This window comes from Gymnoscopelus microlampas (genome assembly GCF_963454915.1).
Source record: "Gymnoscopelus microlampas genome assembly, chromosome: 1".
In the NCBI taxonomy this organism is placed as follows: domain Eukaryota; kingdom Metazoa; phylum Chordata; class Actinopteri; order Myctophiformes; family Myctophidae; genus Gymnoscopelus; species Gymnoscopelus microlampas.
Genome location: NC_139962.1, coordinates 2499517 through 2521370, shown reverse-complemented (window position 1 = coordinate 2521370; position 21854 = coordinate 2499517). Strand labels below are relative to the sequence as shown.

At 44.6% G+C, this 21854-nt stretch overlaps 1 protein-coding gene across 1 annotated transcript in view; it reads left to right on the top strand.

Annotated features, from left to right (window-relative positions):
* Positions 1-21854, top strand: part of ano9b (anoctamin 9b) — a 64960-nt gene that overhangs the window by 14532 nt on the left and 28574 nt on the right. The window contains exons 4-13 of the mRNA XM_084057403.1: positions 2248-2297; positions 5510-5577; positions 7025-7104; positions 8783-8917; positions 9410-9503; positions 10139-10199; positions 11271-11353; positions 11906-12010; positions 13402-13566; positions 20581-20617. Coding sequence (XP_083913529.1) covers positions 2248-2297; positions 5510-5577; positions 7025-7104; positions 8783-8917; positions 9410-9503; positions 10139-10199; positions 11271-11353; positions 11906-12010; positions 13402-13566; positions 20581-20617 — 878 coding nt within the window. The remainder of the gene's footprint in view (positions 1-2247; positions 2298-5509; positions 5578-7024; positions 7105-8782; positions 8918-9409; positions 9504-10138; positions 10200-11270; positions 11354-11905; positions 12011-13401; positions 13567-20580; positions 20618-21854) is intronic.

The window sequence follows — 21854 nt, the reverse complement described above, 5'->3', positions numbered from 1 at the left end:
CCTTGTCTCCCTGTCTCCCTGTCTCCTTGTCTCCCTGTCTCCCTGTCTCCCTGTCTCCTTGTCTCCCTGTCTCCCTGTCTCCTTGTCTCCCTGTCTCCCTGTCTCCCTGTCTCCTTGTCTCCCTGTCTCCCTGTCTCCCTGTCTCCTTGTCTCCCTGTCTCCCTGTCTCCCTGTCTCCTTGTCTCCCTGTCTCCTTGTCTCCCTGTCTCCCTGTCTCCCTGTCTCCCTGTCTCCCTGTCTCCCTGTCTCCTTGTCTCCCTGTCTCCCTGTCTCCCTGTCTCCCTGTCTCCCTGTCTCCCTGTCTCCCTGTCTCCTTGTCTCCCTGTCTCCCTGTCTCCCTGTCTCCCTGTCTCCCTGTCTCCCTGTCTCCTTGTCTCCCTGTCTCCCTGTCTCCTTGTCTCCCTGTCTCCTTGTCTCCTTGTCTCCCTGTCTCCCTGTCTCCCTGTCTCCCTGTCTCCCTGTCTCCCTGTCTCCCTGTCTCCCTGTCTCCTTGTCTCCCTGTCTCCCTGTCTCCCTGTCTCCCTGTCTCCTTGTCTCCCTGTCTCCTTGTCTCCCTGTCTCCTTGTCTCCTTGTCTCCCTGTCTCCTTGTCTCCCTGTCTCCCTGTCTCCCTGTCTCCCTGTCTCCTTGTCTCCCTGTCTCCCTGTCTCCCTGTCTCCCTGTCTCCCTGTCTCCTTGTCTCCCTGTCTCCCTGTCTCCTTGTCTCCTTGTCTCCTTGTCTCCCTGTCTCCCTGTCTCCTTGTCTCCCTGTCTCCCTGTCTCCCTGTCTCCCTGTCTCCTTGTCTCCCTGTCTCCTTGTCTCCCTGTCTCCCTGTCTCCCTGTCTCCCTGTCTCCCTGTCTCCCTGTCTCCCTGTCTCCCTGTCTCCTTGTCTCCCTGTCTCCCTGTCTCCCTGTCTCCCTGTCTCCCTGTCTCCTTGTCTCCTTGTCTCCCTGTCTCCCTGTCTCCCTGTCTCCCTGTCTCCCTGTCTCCCTGTCTCCCTGTCTCCGTCTCCCTGTCTCCCTGTCTCCCTGTCTCCTTGTCTCCCTGTCTCCTTGTCTCCCTGTCTCCCTGTCTCCCTGTCTCCTTGTCTCCCTGTCTCCTTGTCTCCCTGTCTCCCTGTCTCCCTGTCTCCTTCTCCCTGTCTCCTTGTCTCCTTGTCTCCCTGTCTCCTTCTCCCTGTCTCCTTGTCTCCCTGTCTCCCTGTCTCCCTGTCTCCTTCTCCCTGTCTCCTTGTCTCCTTGTCTCCCTGTCTCCCTGTCTCCTTGTCTCCCTGTCTCCTTGTCTCCCTGTCTCCGTCTCCCTGTCTCCTTGTCTCCCTGTCTCCCTGTCTCCTTCTCCCTGTCTCCTTGTCTCCCTGTCTCCCTGTCTCCCTGTCTCCCTGTCTCCGTCTCCCTGTCTCCTTGTCTCCCTGTCTCCCTGTCTCCCTGTCTCCCTGTCTCCGTCTCCCTGTCTCCCTGTCTCCCTGTCTCCCTGTCTCCCTGTCTCCTTGTCTCCCTGTCTCCCTGTCTCCTTGTCTCCTTGTCTCCTTGTCTCCCTGTCTCCCTGTCTCCTTGTCTCCCTGTCTCCCTGTCTCCCTGTCTCCCTGTCTCCTTGTCTCCCTGTCTCCCTGTCTCCTTGTCTCCCTGTCTCCCTGTCTCCCTGTCTCCCTGTCTCCCTGTCTCCCTGTCTCCCTGTCTCCTTGTCTCCCTGTCTCCCTGTCTCCCTGTCTCCCTGTCTCCTTGTCTCCCTGTCTCCCTGTCTCCCTGTCTCCCTGTCTCCCTGTCTCCCTGTCTCCCTGTCTCCCTGTCTCCGTCTCCCTGTCTCCCTGTCTCCCTGTCTCCTTGTCTCCCTGTCTCCTTGTCTCCCTGTCTCCCTGTCTCCCTGTCTCCTTGTCTCCCTGTCTCCTTGTCTCCCTGTCTCCCTGTCTCCCTGTCTCCTTCTCCCTGTCTCCTTGTCTCCTTGTCTCCCTGTCTCCTTCTCCCTGTCTCCTTGTCTCCCTGTCTCCCTGTCTCCCTGTCTCCTTCTCCCTGTCTCCTTGTCTCCTTGTCTCCCTGTCTCCCTGTCTCCTTGTCTCCCTGTCTCCTTGTCTCCCTGTCTCCGTCTCCCTGTCTCCTTGTCTCCCTGTCTCCCTGTCTCCTTCTCCCTGTCTCCTTGTCTCCCTGTCTCCCTGTCTCCCTGTCTCCCTGTCTCCGTCTCCCTGTCTCCTTGTCTCCCTGTCTCCCTGTCTCCCTGTCTCCCTGTCTCCGTCTCCCTGTCTCCCTGTCTCCCTGTCTCCTTGTCTCCTCTAGGATACGAGTTGTACATTTCATCCTGCATCACACCTACATCACCACTGGAGGTCAGTATTGAGACAGGCAGACAGGCAGACAGGCAGGGAGACGGGAAGACAGGCAGGGAGACAGGCAGGGAGACGGGCAGGGAGACGGGGAGACAGGCAGGGAGACAGGCAGGGAGACAGGCAGGGAGACAGGCAGGGAAACAGGCAGGGAGACAGGCAGGGAGACGGGGAGACAGGCAGGGAGACAGGCAGGGAGACAGGCAGGGAAACAGGCAGGGAAACAGGCAGGGAGACAGGCAGGGAGACAGGCAGGGAGACAGGCAGGGAGACAGGCAGGGAGACAGGAAGACAGGAAGGGAGACAGGCAGGGAGACAGGCAGGGAGACGGGGAGACAGGCAGGGAGACAGGCAGGCAGGGAGACAGGCAGGGAGACGGGGAGACAGGAAGGGAGACAGGCAGGGAGACGGGGAGACAGGCAGGCAGGGAGACAGGCAGGGAGACAGGCAGGGAGACAGGCAGGGAGACGGGGAGACAGGCAGGGAGACAGGCAGGGAGACGGGGAGACAGGCAGGGAGACAGGCAGGGAGACGGGGAGACAGGCAGGGAGACAGGCAGGGAGACAGGCAGGGAGACGGGGAGACAGGCAGGGAGACAGGCAGGGAGACAGGCAGGGAGACAGGCAGGGAGACGGGGAGACAGGCAGGCAGGGAGACAGACGGGGAGACAGGCAGGCAGGGAGACAGACAGGGAGACGGGCAGGGAGACAGGCAGGGAGACAGACAGGGAGACGGGGAGACAGGCAGGGAGACAGGCAGGGAGACGGGCAGGGAGACAGGCAGGGAGACAGGCAGGGAGACAGGCAGGGAGACGGGCAGGGAGACAGACACTGCAGGGGTCTTCAACAAGAGAGACAGATGAAGCAGGGACCCCTTAGCTGAGAGACAGATGAGTTTTTATCACATTCCTGAGACAATAATTTGATGACCGGCGGTCTCTCCGGTAGGAGACACAAAGAGTCTCCTTTGTGTCTCCTACCGGATACATTAGCATCTTTATGCAGGTTATCAAATCATTGTCTCAGGAAGGAGACAAAAACAAAAACAGAATTCAAGGCTTCATGGGGTGAGTAACTGATAGAAAATAAGATTTTTTTTGGGGTGAACTATCCCTTTAACCTTTTTTCCCCCTCTACACCAAACCTCTTTGGCAATAAATAGCAGATCTACAAGCTCACAACGCCTCGCTCTTGTAGATCTGCTATTTTTGTCTAAAGTTGTCCTCAGAAAAGGGATGCTAGGGTTCAAGTGGTTAAAAAAAATATCATATCACGCCAACATTTGGCAGACCCCCCTGTAGTAACTCTGAGGACCCCCCCTGGGGGTCCCTGACCCCCTGTTGAAGACCCATGATATACAGTAGTGTATATATAGTAACAGGTATGTAGGTGAGGTTAAATATAGCATCAGATCCAGACGTTTACATAAGGAGTAGTAACACACATACAGTAGACCTTTGTGCAAACAGTCTGACACAATGTTTGAGAACCTCTGCTTCGTCACAGCAACGTACACACAACACAAAGGAATGCACTTCCACATGTGTGTTGGCAGTGTAAAGTAACTAAGTACATTTACTCAAGTACTGTACTTAAAGGACAACTTAGTTTTTTTACAACCCAGGTTTATATTTTAGCTTGTAATTAAAGTAAATAAAAGATGAGTGTTATTTTTAGCGGCGCTAGCCGCTCTATACCTTTAGGTATAGGCTCTATACCTTAGGTATATCACCTTTAGGTATATCACACCCTACCTTCACACAGGGTGTGATTTTTTTCCCCACTTACTGCTTTCTATTAGTTTTAGCAATTTTCGCGATCTTTTTTTACAGTGGGTGGGGGCATTCTGTCCGGTGGCTAAATATGCCTTTTTGGGGCGGTGTAACCGCCCTCTATAAGTGAGGTTTGGACACTGACCAATCCTGCACCTTGATTGACCAATAGTCTACAACGCAGTCTACAACGCTAACCCTTCCACAGTCAATGCAAATCTATACTTTTGCAAAGTCAGCCAATCACATTACAGCTAGCGTCATCACCACTAGCTGTAATGTGATTGGCTGACTTTGCAAATTCAGGACTGTGATTGGCTAGCGAAACACATGACACATGTGCAGCTCTATGAATAGCAGTATGGACTTAAGTGAGTCATGTTGTGATGACCACACACCGCCCACTTCACACTGGGTGTGATTTTTTTACACAATAAAAAAGGTCCTGTGGTCTTTGATGGTCAGATGTGAGTTATTGGGGGCTAGAAGAGCTACTGTAAATAATAATAAAGAAAACACCGGGTTATTGTGTAAAAAAAAGACATATTTAGCCACCGGACAGAATGCCCCCGTCCACTGTAAAAAAGATCGCGAAAATTGCTAAAAGTATAGAAAGCAGTACATTTAAAAATATTAACACTCATATTTTATTTACTTTAATTACAATCTAAAACATAAACCTTGGTTGTAAAAAACTAAAGTTGTCCTTTAAGTACAATTTTGAGGATTAATTTTTTACTTTACTGGAGTATTTCCAATTTTCAATACTTTTTTACTTCTACTCCACTACATCACAGAGGCAAATATTGTTCTTCTACTCCACTACAACTACATTAACCACTTCAGCCTTGTTTTATGCCTATAGGCTCTTTGAAAATAGCCGATCTACAAGCTCACAACGCGTCGCATGGCGACGCGTTGTGAGCTTGTAGATCTGCTGTTTTCAAACATTTTGAGTACTTTCACTTTTGGTACTTTCAAGTATATTTTGATGCCAATACATTTTACTTTTACTCCAGTAACATTTTGAACAGAAGGCCTCTTACTTAACAGTTAACAGTACCCGAGTGTTACGATAGATTTGAAATGTTCATTATTTTTAGGTTTTGGTTTTGATCTTAATGTTTTCAGTTTTCATTTTAGTTTAGATACATTTTTAAACTGGTTTTCAGTTTTCATTTAGTGTAAAAGTCTTTAGTTTGTATTAGTTGTAGTGTTTAGTGTTTAGTTGTTTGTATGCTATTATGGATTAGTCTGAAAAATAGTGAAAGTAGCCGATCTACAACAAGCTCACAACACGTTGTTTCGTGAGCTTGTAGATCGGCCGTTTTCCCCAGAATAGGGAAGCCAGGGTTCAAGCCAAGTGGCCAACCCCTAAGAGTGCCATCTGAGCAGCCATCAGCTGGCTAAATATATGCCATATTTATATTTTTATTTTTTTCAGAGAAAAAGGAGAACCTGAAGGAACTGCTGCAGAAAGATGTGTTTGAGACCATGTTCTGTCTGCATGAGGTGAGAATAATACTATTAATAATAATAATAATAATAATAATAATAATAATAATAATAATAATAATAATGATTAGGGCTGGGACTCGATTAAAAAAATTAATCTAATTAATTAGAGGCTTTGTAATGAATTCATCGAAATTAATCTCATGTTTAATCACATATCAATATTTGAACTGAGAAGCAATTTATTTTCAGTTAAAACAGATTTTGGTGTATGAGTGAATCAATGAGTGAATACATAAGTTCAAGCAACAAAAAATAGTTCTGCACACAACCGTGTTTTTATCCACACTTCCATCAGAGAGTTTTTTAAATCTAAATGTCTCATCCACTGGGCCAAGCAAAGCAGTCTGATCGGCTTCTTGTCCCATTGCGTGCACTGGGGTGTGTTGTCTGTTGGTTGGTGCACTGGTATGATCGGTACGCCTGAAACTCGTCCAGTGAGTTCTGTGGTGCATAAACTAAGCGCGATTAAAATGCGATTAATTTTTTTAATCGCGTTAATTTTCTGTAATTAATTAATCGAAATGAATCAGTTAAAGTCCCAGCCCTAATAATACTACTACTACTACTACTACTACTACTACTACTAATGATAATAATAACATGTTCTGTATGCATGAGAGTAATAATAAGCATAATTAGAGAATGTATTTGTTTAATAAGGATTGAAGTGGTTCAGAGCATTATGTTTGTTTCTATTCCTGTGTAGTTAGCACGCTGTAATGGAATCCATTGTTCTCACGTTAACTCTTTGACTGCCAATGATGACATTATTTTATCGGCATATTTTTGCTATCGTGCAGCCTGCCTATGACGAGATGTTGTGTTTTCAGTGGTTTTTCCACTAGATGGCGCTGTTCGCTAACCTATGAGTCACCGTTTGACTCCCAGAGAAGCGAAGCAGCAGCAAATCACGTGATCGTAAAAAAAACAGCCGGTTCACTTCCTTGTTATTCAATTTGGAGAAATGTCTTCTTCTCTGTTTCTGTTGCTTTTTGGTGAAAACATTCTACATTCAACTGACCATAACTATGGAACGGATGAAAGCGGCGGCACGCTTTGCCCCCCGATTCTAAGAGACTCTGACACGTCTTTAAAGCGATCGGGGATCCATCATACTGGAGATAAATATTCTATGATTTTTCAAAAGTTAGAGAAAACACTCGAAAATCTCTGGCAGTGGCTATAAAGCAATTTATGCTTTATTTCTGGCAGTCAAAGAAAAAAAAAAAGGAAAACCCTGCCTACTGGTAGACGGGTTCCTGAAGTGTCCACAGCCCTCCTCTGAGACACAGACCAACTTTTTTATACCATTTTATCATGAGCGTTAGTGAGGACCAACTATATGAAGATAGGTTGAAAATGGGTGAATTTGTCCTTTAAGAGCATTATTATGTTTGTGTACATGTTGAATGTGTGTGTTTTCTTCTTCTGTGGTTCCCAGAGGAGGAAGCAGAAGGACCTGAAGAAGAATTGGGCGCGGTGGTCTGGACTGTTTGTGGGACAACCTGTCACTGATGTCAAGTTAGTCCCTGTCTCACTGTCTCACTGTCTCACTGTCTCACTGTCTCACTGTCTCACTGTCACATTTATAACACTGTACATATAGCATGGCCACCAATGTTGCCAGATTTTGTGAGAGAAATGAGCAAGCTGTCTCACTGTCTCTCTGTCTCACTGTCTCTCTGTCTCTCTGTCTCTCTGTCTCTCTGTCTCTCTGTCTCTCTGTCTCTCTCTCTAGTGATCTGTGTCTTTTGGTTTAAACAAAAAAGTGTTTTCTTTTGTTAAAAGGTTAAAGCTCTATATTGTGATAGTAATCATTACTATAGAGTGTTTGTTCAGTAACAGGAGTCTCCATGTCTCTCCTGCTCTTTATTTAACAGAAAATACATTTTAAGATGGGTGACAACATTTCAGCCAATCCCATTTATCAGCTCATTTATAGTGTTCCAGTTCCACTTGTGTGTCTGCTCATTTCTCTGTGTCATCACTTCTGTTTTTCACTGTATCCTGACTGAGTTCTCTATCCTGATTGGATAACATTTGTATTTTGACCTGAAAATACATTTTGTGTTTAATAAAGAGCTGTAGAGACATGGAGACTCCTGTTAATGAACAAACACTCTATAGTAATGATTACTATCAGAAAATAGAACTAATTAGCACTTATTTTAACCAAAGAAAATCGCTTAATGCTATACAGGACATAAAGCATGGCCACCAGTGTTGCCAGATTTTGTGAAAGAAATCAGCAACCAGGTCTAGGAAAACAAGCCCAAAAGAAGCGCCTCTAGGTCACATGAGCACTTTCTACCTGTATACTGTATACATACAAATCTGGTACGGGGCTCCCTGGCACAAATACAAATCAGATGGGGGTCAGGGACAAATCCATATTAATTTGGGGGTCCATGACATGAACATATTTGAGAACCACTGGTCTAAATAATATATCATAAAAAATGGAAGCAAATCCAAATCAATTACACTTTAGAAACAAGCCCAACTCACAACTATCAATATGTACAAGCAACTTCACAGAAAAACAGCAAAATTAATGTAAAGAAAACAAGACCAGCCAGCCGGCCTGTGTGTGTTACACCATAAGAGGTGACCCGCTGAATACAGAGCCGAATTTGAACGATTGAGCGCAATCACCACAGCCTGTTGGCCCGGTCACCAATTTCTGTGTAACATCCGTGCAAGTCTCCGTGCAAGTTGACAGAGACGAGCTACTAGTTTGATTGATCAGGAAATCTCGCAAAACGTGTCTGACGGATTTTCCTTTTCATTTTTGTGGCAACAAATTAGGTCTTAAATGTACAGTAACTAAGTAACGCCATTATTTTGGAAAGGTTAGTAACCGGTTACTCTAATTGCAAACTAACGCCGTTAGATTACTTGTTACCCCAAAAAAGTATTTTGTTACAGTAACAGTGTTAATTTTAACACCGTCACCACCAACACTGGTCATGGTCACGTTTTCTCTTGTTTTTTTTGTTTTTTTTACTTAGATTTGTTTTCTTATTCTTGCAAAAAAAAAAGTGAATTGATCCCAGTCCCACTGTGTGTGTGTGTGTGTGTGTGTGTGTGTGTGTGTGTGTGTGTGTGTGTGTGTGTGTGTGTGTGTGTGTGTGTGTGTGTGTGTGTGTGTGTGTGTGTGTGTGTGCGTGTGCGTGTGTGCGTGTGCGCGTGTGTGTAGGAGTTACTTTGGGGAGAAGGTAGCTCTGTACTACCTGTGGTTGGGTTGGTACACCAAGCTGCTGGTTCCTGCTGCTCTACTGGGTCTGGTGGTGTTTCTGTATGGACTGGCCTTCTTCAATACCAACCCTCTGATGTATGTATGCACACACACACACGCACACGCACACACACACACACACCTACACCTGCCCTCTGCAGTGCTCTAATTTTAAAGTGACTGGAGTCTGTCTCATTTCTCTGCAAAAGCCCTCGAATATGATTAAGGATTACTGTGATTATGGTAAGCTCACGTTTCATATCACACACACACACACACACACACACACACACACACACACACACACACACACACACACACACACACACACACACACACCATACAGCAAGAACTCCTGTAACTTATACAAAGTTAAATAAAAAAAATAAGTAAAAAAATAATAATAATAATTCTGAATGCATGGCCAGGGACCACCTGCAATACCGTGGTCCGCGGACCACCGGTTGAAAACCTCTGCCTTAATGGACGACCGTGTGTGTGTGTGTGTGTGTGTGTGTGTGTGTGTGTGTGTGTGTGTGTGTGTGTGTGTGTGTGTGTGTGTGTGTGTGTGTGTGTGTGTGTGTGCAGAAAGGAGGTGTGCGACTCGGACATCATCATGTGTCCCAGGTGTGATAAGAGGTGTAACGTCTGGAAGCTGTCTGACACATGTACATACGCCAAGGTACAGTAATATACATGTACATACAGTAAGGTACAGTAATATATATGTACATATAATAAGGTACAGTAATACATGTACATGTACATACGCCAAGGTACAGGACCGGAGTCCTCCAGGGCCCTACAGTAGGCCCTCTCCTTTTTTCCCCCTACACCAGATGAATAGCCGATCAACACGTCACATTGTAGATCGGCTGTTTTTGGTGAATGTTTTCCCTAGAACAGGCCATGACCCCCCAAAATAATCATATTTGAACTGGGGCGTCCTCAGTTCAAATATGATTATTTTGGGGCGTCCTCAGTTCAAATATGACTATTTTGGGGGGTCCTCAGTTCAAACATGATTATTTTGGGGGGTCCCCAGTTTGAATAGGTGGAGAACCAGTGTTCTGGGGCAAACATTCACCAAAAACAGCCGGGAAAAAAAAAATCACACCCAGTGTGAAGTAGGCTGTGTGTGGTCACGTGCAGGATTGGTCGGTGTCCAAAACAGCTACTGTTCTAAATCAGTAGTTCTCAAACTCCAATGTTTTCCTAAGGGGTCTTTGGCCTGAAAAAACCTTGAAGACCCCCGTTTGAGTTGTACATGGCCTTGTTTAGTGTTGTCACTGACATCATGTGTTTCCCTATACGCAGGTCAGCCTTCTGTTTGACAACGAAGGCACTGTAGCGTTCGCCATGTTTATGGCCGTCTGGGGTGAGTGTCACTGTCATCTATTTATTATTATTATTATTTAATTCATCCTAATGTCATTGTATAAAAGTGTTTCCTTTGCTTGATCAACTTCCCTCGCCTTGCCTGCATTAACAGAGAGACAGCACCATCTGCTGGCTCAGAGGTGCAGTGCAGCGATAATGACCTGGGTTCTAACGGTTATCTTGCATAGCGGTTATTTCATTCGGTGAGCACATGCACGCGCATGTGTGCGTATAGTATAGACGTGTGCATGTGTGCGTATAGTATAGACGTGTGCATGTGTGCGTATAGTATAGACGTGTGCATGTGTGCGTATAGTATAGACGTGTGCATGTGTGCGTATAGTATAGACGTGTGCATGTGTGCGTATAGTATAGACGTGTGCATGTGTGCGTATAGTATAGACGTGTGCATGTGTGCGTATAGTATAGACGTGTGCATGTGCCGTGCGCGTGTGAGGGAATAATTATACTTATGAACAGTGTTGATTTCGTCGACTAAAACTATGACGACAAATTCGTCTACTACCTTTTTTCACTGACGAAAACTAAATAAAACTTAATAAAAACTAAGCTACTGTATGATGACCAAAACTATGACTAAATATATTGACAATTTCATCATCTAATAAAAACAAGACTAAACTGTGAGAGGCTAGTGGAGAAGAGATGCAGTAGAACAAAAAAAAGACAAGTCATTTTATGTTTGGTTGCGCTCGGGTGTTACGCTCTGAAAATAGCTGATCTACAAGCTCACAACGCGTCGCGCTTGTAGATCGGCTGTTTTCAGCATGCAACCAAGGCACCGTCAAAATGCATTTTAGTCGACCAAAATCAACTGTACTTTTAGTCGACTATAATCTTATGATATTTAGTCGACTAAAACTAGACGAAAACTAAAACATTTCACATGACTAAAATATGACTAAAACTGAATCACATTTGCTGTCAAAATCAACACAGATTATGAAAAAAACTAGAACACACCCACTGTTCAACACATACCCTGTGCTCTGTCTGTCTGTCTGTCTGTCTGTCTGTCTGTCTGTCTGTCTGTCCGTCGTGTCCACAGCCACGTTGTTCCTGGAGTTATGGAAGAGACACAGAGCGAGATACGTGTCCAAATGGAAGGTTTACGACTGGTGCGAAGAGGAGGTACTGTCTGTCTGTCTGTCTGTCTGTCTGTCTGTCTGTATCTATGTGTAACACAGTGGTTGACAACCTCAGCCTGATGGCCTGGAGGTCTCCCGGGCGACACTTTGGCTTAGTGGTTAAGATGTTGTCTTTCCGTGCGGTAGACCCGGGTTCGAACCTCAGTCGTTACATATGCACTGTATTTATTTTGTGTTTTTTGCTGGGCCTTGAAAGTTTTTTAACCCTGTCAGATCACATCCACATATTTAACAACTATCTTGGCAGATAGCTCTGTTTTTTTTATGTCAACAACTTGTCTCAAGACACTTTAGATAGAGACCAAATATTGTGCAAATCTTTGAATATACATATTTTCTTAAAGTGAACATTTTGAACTGGAATCTTTGCTTCTGTGGGTCCCTGGAACAACGTGTGTGTGTGTGTGTGTGTGTGTGTGTGTGTGTGTGTGTGTGTGTGTGTGTGTGTGTGTGTGTGTGTGTGTGTGTGTGTGTGTGTGTGTGTGTGTGTGTGTGTGTGTGTGTGTGTGTGTGTGTGTGTGTGTGTGTGTTTCAGGAGGAACTCATCCTGGAGGTGATCAACGATCCTGACTCTCAACCTAGAGAGTTCAGACACTCTTACCTACGCAGCACCATGGTCCTAGTGCTGGTCACGTTAATGGTACATACAGACACACACACACACACACACACACACACACACACATTTCGTCTGCCGCTGGGGGGAGCCGTAAAAAACGTGCCCCCCCCCCCCCAGTGTTGATTTTGACAGCACATTTTGATTTAGTTTTAGTCATATTTTAGTCATCTGAAATATTGTAGTTTTTGTCTAGTTTTAGTCGACTAAATATCATAAGATTATAGTCGTCTAAATCTACAGTTGATTCAGTCTACTAAAATGTATTTAGGCGGTGCCTTGATGGCGTCATAATGACTGATTTTACACTTGGTTGCATGCTGAAAATAGCCGATCTACAAGCTCACAGTGCGTTGCAGCGTGGTGCGTTGTGAGCTTGTAGATCTGCTATTTTCAGAGCGCAAAACCAGAGCGCAAACATAAAATGACTTGTCTTTTAGTTCTACTGGATCTCTGCTCCACTAGTCTTAGTTCTACTGGATCTCTTCTCCTCTAGCCTGGGAAGCATACCTTTTCGGGTCTATGATCCGGTCGGGAGCGAAAGTAACCCATCAGGCGGCCGGAAACGCAAATCCGGAAAGACTTCACCCCCCAATAGGTCCGTCCGCGGGCCTACCTAATAAAATCCTTGATGCGCCGTAGTTTAGCTTTTTTCTAGCGGCGCTAGAGATCCTGCTCTATACCTGACTTTGTCCGTGTGCGTACGTCAACGTTCTGATTGGTCAGGTGCGTCAACAAAGTGATTGGTCAAGCTTCACGTGACACATGGCTATAAACTCATATCGATGACATGATGTATCAAAGGCGCCGCTACCTTCACACAGGGTATGATTTTTTAAATATAAATGTGCGTGCACTATCCGGAGACTATTTAGCGTCTGTATTATCCCACGGGGAAATTCTATTCCATTTAAATAGGAAACAAAGCGGCTCCGCAAAACCGGATCGGCAAAATCCGGAAAGTGAATTATTATTATTATTATTTTTTCAGTAGGCGTGGCCTAGACCGGATCACACAGGTCTTTAATAACGAATACCAGGCTTTCCTCCGAGGTGGAAAGACTGGTGACACGAGTTTACTTCTCCTCTAGTTCCCTCACTAACATTTAGTCTAGTTTTTATTTGTTGAATAAATTGTCAATATATTTAGTCTTAGTTTTAGTCATCATAGCTTAGTTTTTATTTAGTTTTTATTTCGTTTTTATTTCGTTTTTATTTCGTTTTTATTTCGTTTTCGTCAGTGAAAAAAATGTAGTCGCCTGATAAAAACGTCATAGTTTTAGTCGACAAAATCAACACTCTAACGTACACATTACATACAGATTTGATGTCCTCACAAACATAGTAAGACAAACGTGTGTGTGTGTGTGTGTGTGTGTGTGTGTGTGTGTGTGTGTGTGTGTGTGTGTGTGTAGCTGGTGTTAATCGTAGGTCTGGCCCATGCTCTGGTGGTCTTCCGGGTGGTGTGCGCCCCCCTCCTCTCAGAGGGGTCATCAGAGTTCATCAAGGACCACGCCAACACCGTGGCCGTGATGATGGGCGCCGTCCTGCATTACATCACCATCCAGGTCATGACCCGGGTAATGACATCACTGTGACATCACTGTGACATCACTGTTACATCAGAATCAGAATCAGAATCACTTTATTGCCAAATAGTCCAGGGGCCAACACTGATATTTTCACAAATTGGTACCACCTAAGGTGACCGTAAAGTTTTTGTATTTTTGTCTTCCTACATGTCTCTAGTTTATATTTTGGTATGATAACCCTTCCAATCTTGTAGCTTAATGGCAGTTATCACTACCTACCGGCTAATGTATCCAGCAGGAGACACAAAGTAGAATCTTTGTGTCTCCTACCCCGGGCATCAAATTAGTGCGAAAAAAAACAAATATATCCATGTATTTAAGGCTTCATGGGGTGTGCAATTGATAGAAAATAAATATTTTTTTGGGTGAACTCCTCCTTTAAGTTTTTCAGGGGGACTCTCTACCCATTCAGCTATGACCACCCTAGACCGAAGGAGGGTCAACTTTTACAAGCTTATGGAAAGCAGTCTTTTTGCAAACACCAAAAATCTGAGAAGTTATCAATTGCACACCCCATGAAGCCTTGAATACATGGATATATTTTGTTTTTTGTCGCAATAATTTGATGCCCGGGGTAGGAGACACAAAGATTCTACTTTGTGTCTCCTACCGGATACATTAGCCGGTAGGTAGTGATAACTGCCATTAAGCTACAAGATTGGAAGGGTTATCATACCAAAATATAAACTAGAGACATGTAGGAAGACAAAAATACAAAAACTTTACGGTCACCTTAGGTGGTACCAAAATATGGCTTGGCCCCTGGACTAAAATGTATCACAAGGACACACAGGAATTTGTTGTGGTGTAGCACAGCTCAACGGATAGAAAAACAGACAGCACAACAAGACAACATACTCAGGATATGATACAATTCTAAGAACTACAATGAACATTTCTAAAAGGCCAGATAAAAGCTTAAAACAGCATAAAAAATAAACTTAAAAACAGCACAATATAGAGCTCATGACTTCTTATTAAGAAGAGCAATAGCCCTAGGGAAAAAAACTGTTCTGGTGACGAGTAGTCGTGGCCTTAATAGAACGGAAACGCCTTCCAGAGGGGAGTTTTTTAATTAAACTGTTTCCAGGGTGAGAGGGGTCCGAGAAGATCCTCCCTGCTCGCTTTTTGACCCTGGCATTGTACAGTTCACTAACAGAGAGCTGCCTCTGCCCAGTCAGCTTCTCTGCTGTACGCACAATTCTCTGCAGCCTGTTTTTTGCAAGGGCAGAGACTGAACCAAACCACACAGAGATGGACGAGGAGAGGATGCTCTCTGTGGTGGCTCTATAAAACTGCGTCAGAACCAGACGAGACACGTTGAGTTTCCTCAGCTGCCTGAGGAAGAACATCCCGCTATGGGCCCTTTTAATGATGGAGCAGGTGTTCGTCTCCCATTTAAGGTCATTAGTGATGGTTGTGCCGAGGAACTTAAAGGCTTCCACTTCCTTGACAGTCGTGTTGTTTATTATCAGGGGTGCATCACTATTACTATTACTATTACTATTACTATACACTATTACTATTACTATTACATCACTATTACATCACCATCCAGGTCATGACCCGGGTAATGACATCACTGTGACATCACTGTTACATCACATTACATTACATCACCATCCAGGTCATGACCCGGGTAATGACATCACTGTGACATCACTGTTACATCACATTACATTACATCACCATCCAGGTCATGACCCGGGTAATGACATCACTGTGACATCACTGTTACATCACATTACATCACATCACCATCCAGGTCGTGACCCGGGTAATGACATCACTGTGACATCATCATTACATTAGAAAACAGAAACACTCAGTGTGTTTAAAGGCTGTACAGAGACTGAAGGAAACCTCATGTCCTGCTGAAGTAAAGTGTCGCCACAGGGGATTTCTCATCCCTGTTTCTACCGTTAGAAACCTGTCCTGCTCATACCCTATAGGTGGGGGTGAAGAAAGGGCCTACTCTGTGTGGAGATTGCATGTTCTCCCCGTGTCTCCTAGGGTAGTTAATACCCTCACAAAAAAACATGCAGTAATCCTGGTCTCTATACTGCCTCCCCCTGGTCAGCCGGGGCGCCTGATGGAGGGGAAAGGAACTGGTTGGAATAACGTGTTCCTTCCACGCGCTACGTCCTACCGGGGAAACTCCCCCCTGTCAGGTGACAAGAAGGTCAGTCTGGCTCTCATGCATTGAAGGAAGCATGAGCTCGGCCTTGGCCTCCCTAGCAGTGGCGGAACAACTCAAAGCCGGGCCGGGAGGCAGAGCGCAGTGATCAGGCACGCAGCGGGGGCCTGATCACTGCGCTCTTTTTTTGCGGGTTTGGGGCGGATTCGGTCACTTTTTGGGGGGCTTTTTGTCTCTTTATTTCGGTTTTAGGGTTAGGATAGGGTTAGGTTAGGGTTATGTTGTTTAATTCTTATTTTTGCCTGATTTTACCGATTTATTATCAAAAAAAATAATTATAAAAAAATACAATTTCCAAAAATGTACATTCATTTTACATAATAAATTAAAGCTTGACGTTACATTTCAATTCAGTTTTATTGAATCGCTTTACAACAAACATTCCCGCAACTGCGGTGCTTACAAGCATTCTTACAAGCATTCTACACACAAATAAAATTCTCAGCATTTTGTAAGAGTTCAGCACCACCACTGTCATGGACAGCGACCATGACATTTTTGGAACCCACTTCAAAAAAGGACTAATGAATGAACAACACTCACTGTAGTTAAAATAATATAAATAGGCCTATTAAATAAAACAAATATTAGAATGGTGAACTGCTTAGAAAAAATTGGCCCATGAGCTCAGCCTACAACAAGCTTTCTAGGTCCACTCACCACTATTTGAAGGCAACTCGACGAGCCTTGCACTCTGCAAACTCATCGACTATCTTTTGTACAGTATGTCCAGTTTCTTTGACCGTTCACTCTCTATTGACAACACGGCCAGTCCAGTGAGTCTCTCCTGTCCCATTGTGCTTCTCAAGTAGTTTTTAATCAGTTTCAATTTGGAGAATGAGCGCTCGGCGGTTGCTACAGTGACAGGAATAGTCAGAAATAATATGAAGGCTGTGCAAACCTCACTGAATGTAGAGGTCACTGCTGGGTGGTTTACAATGAGCATTTTAGCTAAATCCGCAACAGACTTTTGTTTAGGTATCTGGCAGCTGGCCAGGGAAGCTGAGGGCTATGTTGCGACTGTAGTGCTCACTAAGCCGTCGGGCAGCTTGGTATAACTCCTCATCCTGAGCTTCCAACAGTGTGTTGGGGTGAATTGCCTCGAATATATTTGCAGTTACATGTAAGCTGGTGAATCTCTGGGAAAGTTGCTGTATGGTGATATCAAGACAGTCATTGAAAACGTTTATCCGAAAGTTGCTTTCTGCGTCAGTAAGGTGGCTGTCTTCAGAAAGTTCATCAAAGAAACGTTTAACTTTTCTCGCCCTGGTTGTTTCGAACTGTGTTGCACTGTACTACCCTATTTAGTTGCTAGAGCAAGAGTTGTGGATTTGGCCTCATAAAATTGCTCCCTGTACTCCTTCAGAACACTGATGGCGTTCTGCAGCAGAGTAGATGCTTTGAGGATATCAGTGTGTTTCGCTTGCATTAACTGTGAGGCAGCGTTTATACATTCCAAAATCTGGCTCTGCATGTTGACCAAAAATATAAACGAAAATGTACTGATTGCATTCTTTAGTGCACTTGCGTCATCGCGCTCATCTTTTTTTTGTCACTGGTGAGGTTTATTTTCAAAAGGGCTTTTACAATGTCTCCATATCTGTGCCTTAACGCAACAAGCGCATCATGGCGAGAGGACCGGCGAGTTGGACATAAACGTTTCACTGTTATTTTTCTGCTCTCTGGCGTCATCGCCTCACTGAGCAATACTTGATACTTGATGCTGTGACCGAAAAAAGTTGTATAACGCCCTCTACAGTGTCGTAGAACTGTTTTACTCCAGGGACGTTTTTAACAGAGTCACTGAGTGCTAAATTGAGATTGTGAGCAGTGCAATGAACATACCGGGCAAGTGGTTCTTTGTCTGCTATTCTTGCTTGTACGCCTGAATACACACCACTCATATTAGCAGCACCATCATATCCCTGTCCACGGCATTTAGACAGACTTAATCTATTTTTCTCTATAGAGCCGCCAAGGATTTTGCTCTCAAGCTCTGCAGCTGATGAGCCTACAGTCACTTCAAACCCCAAAAACACTTCATTGATCTGTATATCTGTAGCTACATCCATGTGATTTCTAACAACGGTCACGTAACGGTAAACCTGGATCAATTGGTCTATCTTGGACACATCTTGCGTTGTGTCCATGATAACCGAATAAAATGGGGCTTCATTTATTTCACCAATTACGTCAGCCTTCACATGTTGAGACAATATGTAAATAATCTCATCTTGGATCTGGTGACTTAGGTATTTCACTGACCCTTCTGGTCGGTTGATTAGCTCTTTCAAAACAGGGTCATAGCGAGACGATAATTCAATTATTGACAAAAAAGTTTCTAGCGTTTCCCTGACCTATAGCCTCCCTATGCCCCCTGAATGCCAAGTTGCATGAAGCAAGAGTGAGTGTTACATTTACAATGCGCTCTAAGACCTGTCTCCAAAACAGGGCTGCATTACGCACAGACGTCTCCATGTCAGCATCTATTGTACTGTTGCATTTCCATTGCTCGTATACTACGCATGCATCAATATGTATTTGAGAAGGTTCAGGCTTCTCAATTTTGTTGGAGAGATTCTTCCAGGCGTTTGTTCCTTTTACCCATGCTTTATTATAGTGGGGTGCATTTCGCTTGGCAAAAACCCAGCAAGGCTCACAGTAACAGTGGTCTAATTTTGGTGAATAGCACAACCAACTGCGTGGCAATTTTATCCCAACTTCAGTGGTGGAGGTGTAATAACTCTCCGAAAAAGAACGACTGTCCGTATCGGTGGGGAATGGACCCTTGGGTTTGCATGGGCCCATTTTAAGGATATATCTTTTGGTGTTGGCGTCCTCAACATTTTCACAGAAATTGGCCCGATCAGTCGGAAAGCACTCCAGGGGAGTGCTGTCATCATCCATGGTCTCAATTTCACCCATGGCATGAGGAGAAGATCCGCTGCTTTCACTCCCAGTGTCCACTTCTTCCACTTGCAGTGTGGGTGAGGGGAGGGGGAGCTGCTGGTCCAACACCGCGCCCGCATCCTCTCCTAAGGAGCAGCTAGCAGCTGCTGAGTCCCTATCATCATCATCATCGTCACTAAGAGACAGAGAGAAGGACTCTTAAGTAGGGCTCGGCGGCTACTATAAGAACTATAAACAATGTAATAACTAAGTTTCTTGTAGACAGTGAGTGACACCGACAGTCATACCTGTTAATCTGGCTCCTGTGTTCCCCTGACCCAGATTCTGGTATCGGGCCATGCAATGATGTCGGGTTCAGGCTCATCTACAGGTGGACGAGGAGTAGGCCGAACAAAATAGCCATCTAATTTGAGAAGTTTAGCATTTGCTTGTTCCCTTTTTTCCTTTTCCTTGCGCTTTTTATGACCACTTTTGTGTTTATATGCATTTCCGCTCATGATTAGGCCGGGCCCGTGCCGTAAACAATGCTGAAGGCTACCTGTCCTGGCTTGTGTTGACAAGTGATTGATGATGACGTACAGGTCACAGGTGGCAATGGGGCTTTTTGGGCAGATGTTGATGACTATTTTAACCAAAATACATTTGGAGATAAGATAATGGAAGCGATTGTGATTCATTTGTATATTTGCATTACTGTGAGTGAAAATAAACCAACAACACGCAACATAACATTTCAATATTATTTTAATGATGATAATGCTTTGGCGGAGAGGCGGAGCACACTGACGGCCTGGGCCCTCCAGGGTCGCAGGCCCGGAGGCGGCCGCCTCCCTGGCCTCCCCGGACGCTCCGCCACTGCTCCCTAGGCTGTGGGGGACTGGTGTAGGGCTGGTGTAGCGCCCAGGATCACTTAGGAAATTGGCACCGGGTGAAAAAAATGGGTTACAAAAATCGCGAGATAAAAAAAATGAGGGAAAAAAGAAACCTGTCCTTGTCTTTAGTTTAGTTTATTTTGCCCACATAGCATAGTCCACATGGACCTTTCAACACATAGACCACATATGTTACATGTCATTCTGCTCTTAATGTTTACCTTCAATCATAGCGTTACGGTGAAGACATCCTGAACGAGGGAATTGACCTGTAGGCTCTGACATGAAATGTTTAGGTAAACATTTGATGTGATTTATATAGTGGCTTTAATTCAAGGCACTTTACAATGATTAAGCATGATTATATTCACACGTGTATTCTGTCTGTGCATCCATGATTTAACAGAACCATGAAGGACCTCAGAGTGCCGGCCATTATTGTTTTACCCCCATTACATCACCATCCAGAACCAAATGCACCCGCACAACACTCTGTTATTACACTCCGTGTTTTGTTTCGTTTTTACCAGCTTGCAAAGCTGGTCTAAGAAGAGACAGACCTACTTTCAACACATTACAGATTTGCATTCGACAGATTTTCAACAGATTTGCCTGATTGGCTGTCCTCTAAGCCAATGGGGATACTTTCCCCTTTCCCATACTCTGAACCCCCCCCCCCCCCCCCCCTGCAGCGAGCCTTAGGGCCATTAGTGGTCTCAGCTGTGCAAACAAAAGACCTGATTGAATGGAATGTTAAGGAGGCATCTCTCTCTCTCTCTCTCTCTCTCTCTCTCTCTCTCTCTCTCTCTCTCTCTCTCTCTCTCTCTCTCTCTCTCTCTTGGAATGGCTGAGATTTTATTTTAAAGACAACTTTTACATTTTGTGCTGCAGATTGGTGCAAAAAAAGCCTGCCGCAAGCTGGTATATTATGACTTTGTCATTTCTTGTTTAACTGTTTCTTCTTTTTAAATCTGTTTGTCTGTCTGTCTGTCTGTCTGTCTGTCTGTCTGTCTGTCTGTCTAGGTGAACCGGTGGGTTGCCTTCAAGCTGTGTGAACTCGGTGAGTCTGAGAAATATAAAACATTCTCCATCTTTTCTCTCATTGCGTACATTTAACCCATTAACACCTGACCTGAGGCCGATTCTACAAATGCCTTCTAAATCAATATTTCTCAAAATAAATTGGGCCAAGGATCCCCAAAATGATATGTATTTGGCTGGGGCACACACACACACACCCTAACCATAAAGCGATAGTTTTTACACCTAAAAATATATTTTATACTCATGGAGGCTTGAATTCCTGGATATGTTTTAGTTTTTGTTTCATTCCTAAGTCAATAATGTGATGACCAGCAGCGGTTCCGGTAGGAGACACAATGGAGACTCTTTGTGTCTCCTACCGGAACCGCTGCTGGTCAAAAACAAAAAACATATCCAAGAATTCAAGTCTCCATGCGGTGAGTAATCCATAGACAAAAAGTTATTTTGGGGGTGAACTATCCCTTTAACAACACTAAAACTATGCATAAACCTAACCTCAAAACCACTCAAACTTTTTCATGTCAAGGACCCCCAAATTGACACTTATTAGCCCGCGGACCCCCATTTCAAAAGATATGCCAGGGACCCCCATAAGAGAAGATTTTTTTACGGCTCTAGCAGTGATTCTCAACCATTTTAATTTCAAGGACCCCCAGTTTGACATGCATTAGGCTACGGACCCCCATTTAAAGGAGACACACCATGAATTTAAAAAAAATATTTGATATTTAATATCATATGGTGTATGTCCCTCAAACCATTTTCAAAAGGTTTGAGCCTAAATCAACACTCAGATATACTCATTCCAAGTCAATTCTCTCAGGCTTATAAAGCACTTTCAGCTGCAATACCAAAACGTCCTGTTGGGCAGAGGGGTGCTACTGAGCAATTCTAAATACTCAGAGTACATCAAAATACATGGGCAGAAAGTTTGGTGATGTAAGCAAACTTGCCATTCTGAGATGGCCTGTCAGACACGCCCATTTTGAAAATCTCTGAAATGAGAATGAATGACTGAATGTAAAAAAAAAAAAAAAATTTGGGGTACAAGAGACACTGGGGAGCCCAAAAAATACCAAAAAACAAAAAACAAAAGTGAAATTCACGGTGTGTCTCCTTTAATGGCATTTCTATCTCTGGGACCCCAATTCATATTGTAAAATCATTTACAGAGTTACAGACATATAAGGGTCCATTTAGTGCCTAATCTATCATTTAACTGGGGACCCCCTGGAACTCCCTCAAGGACCCCT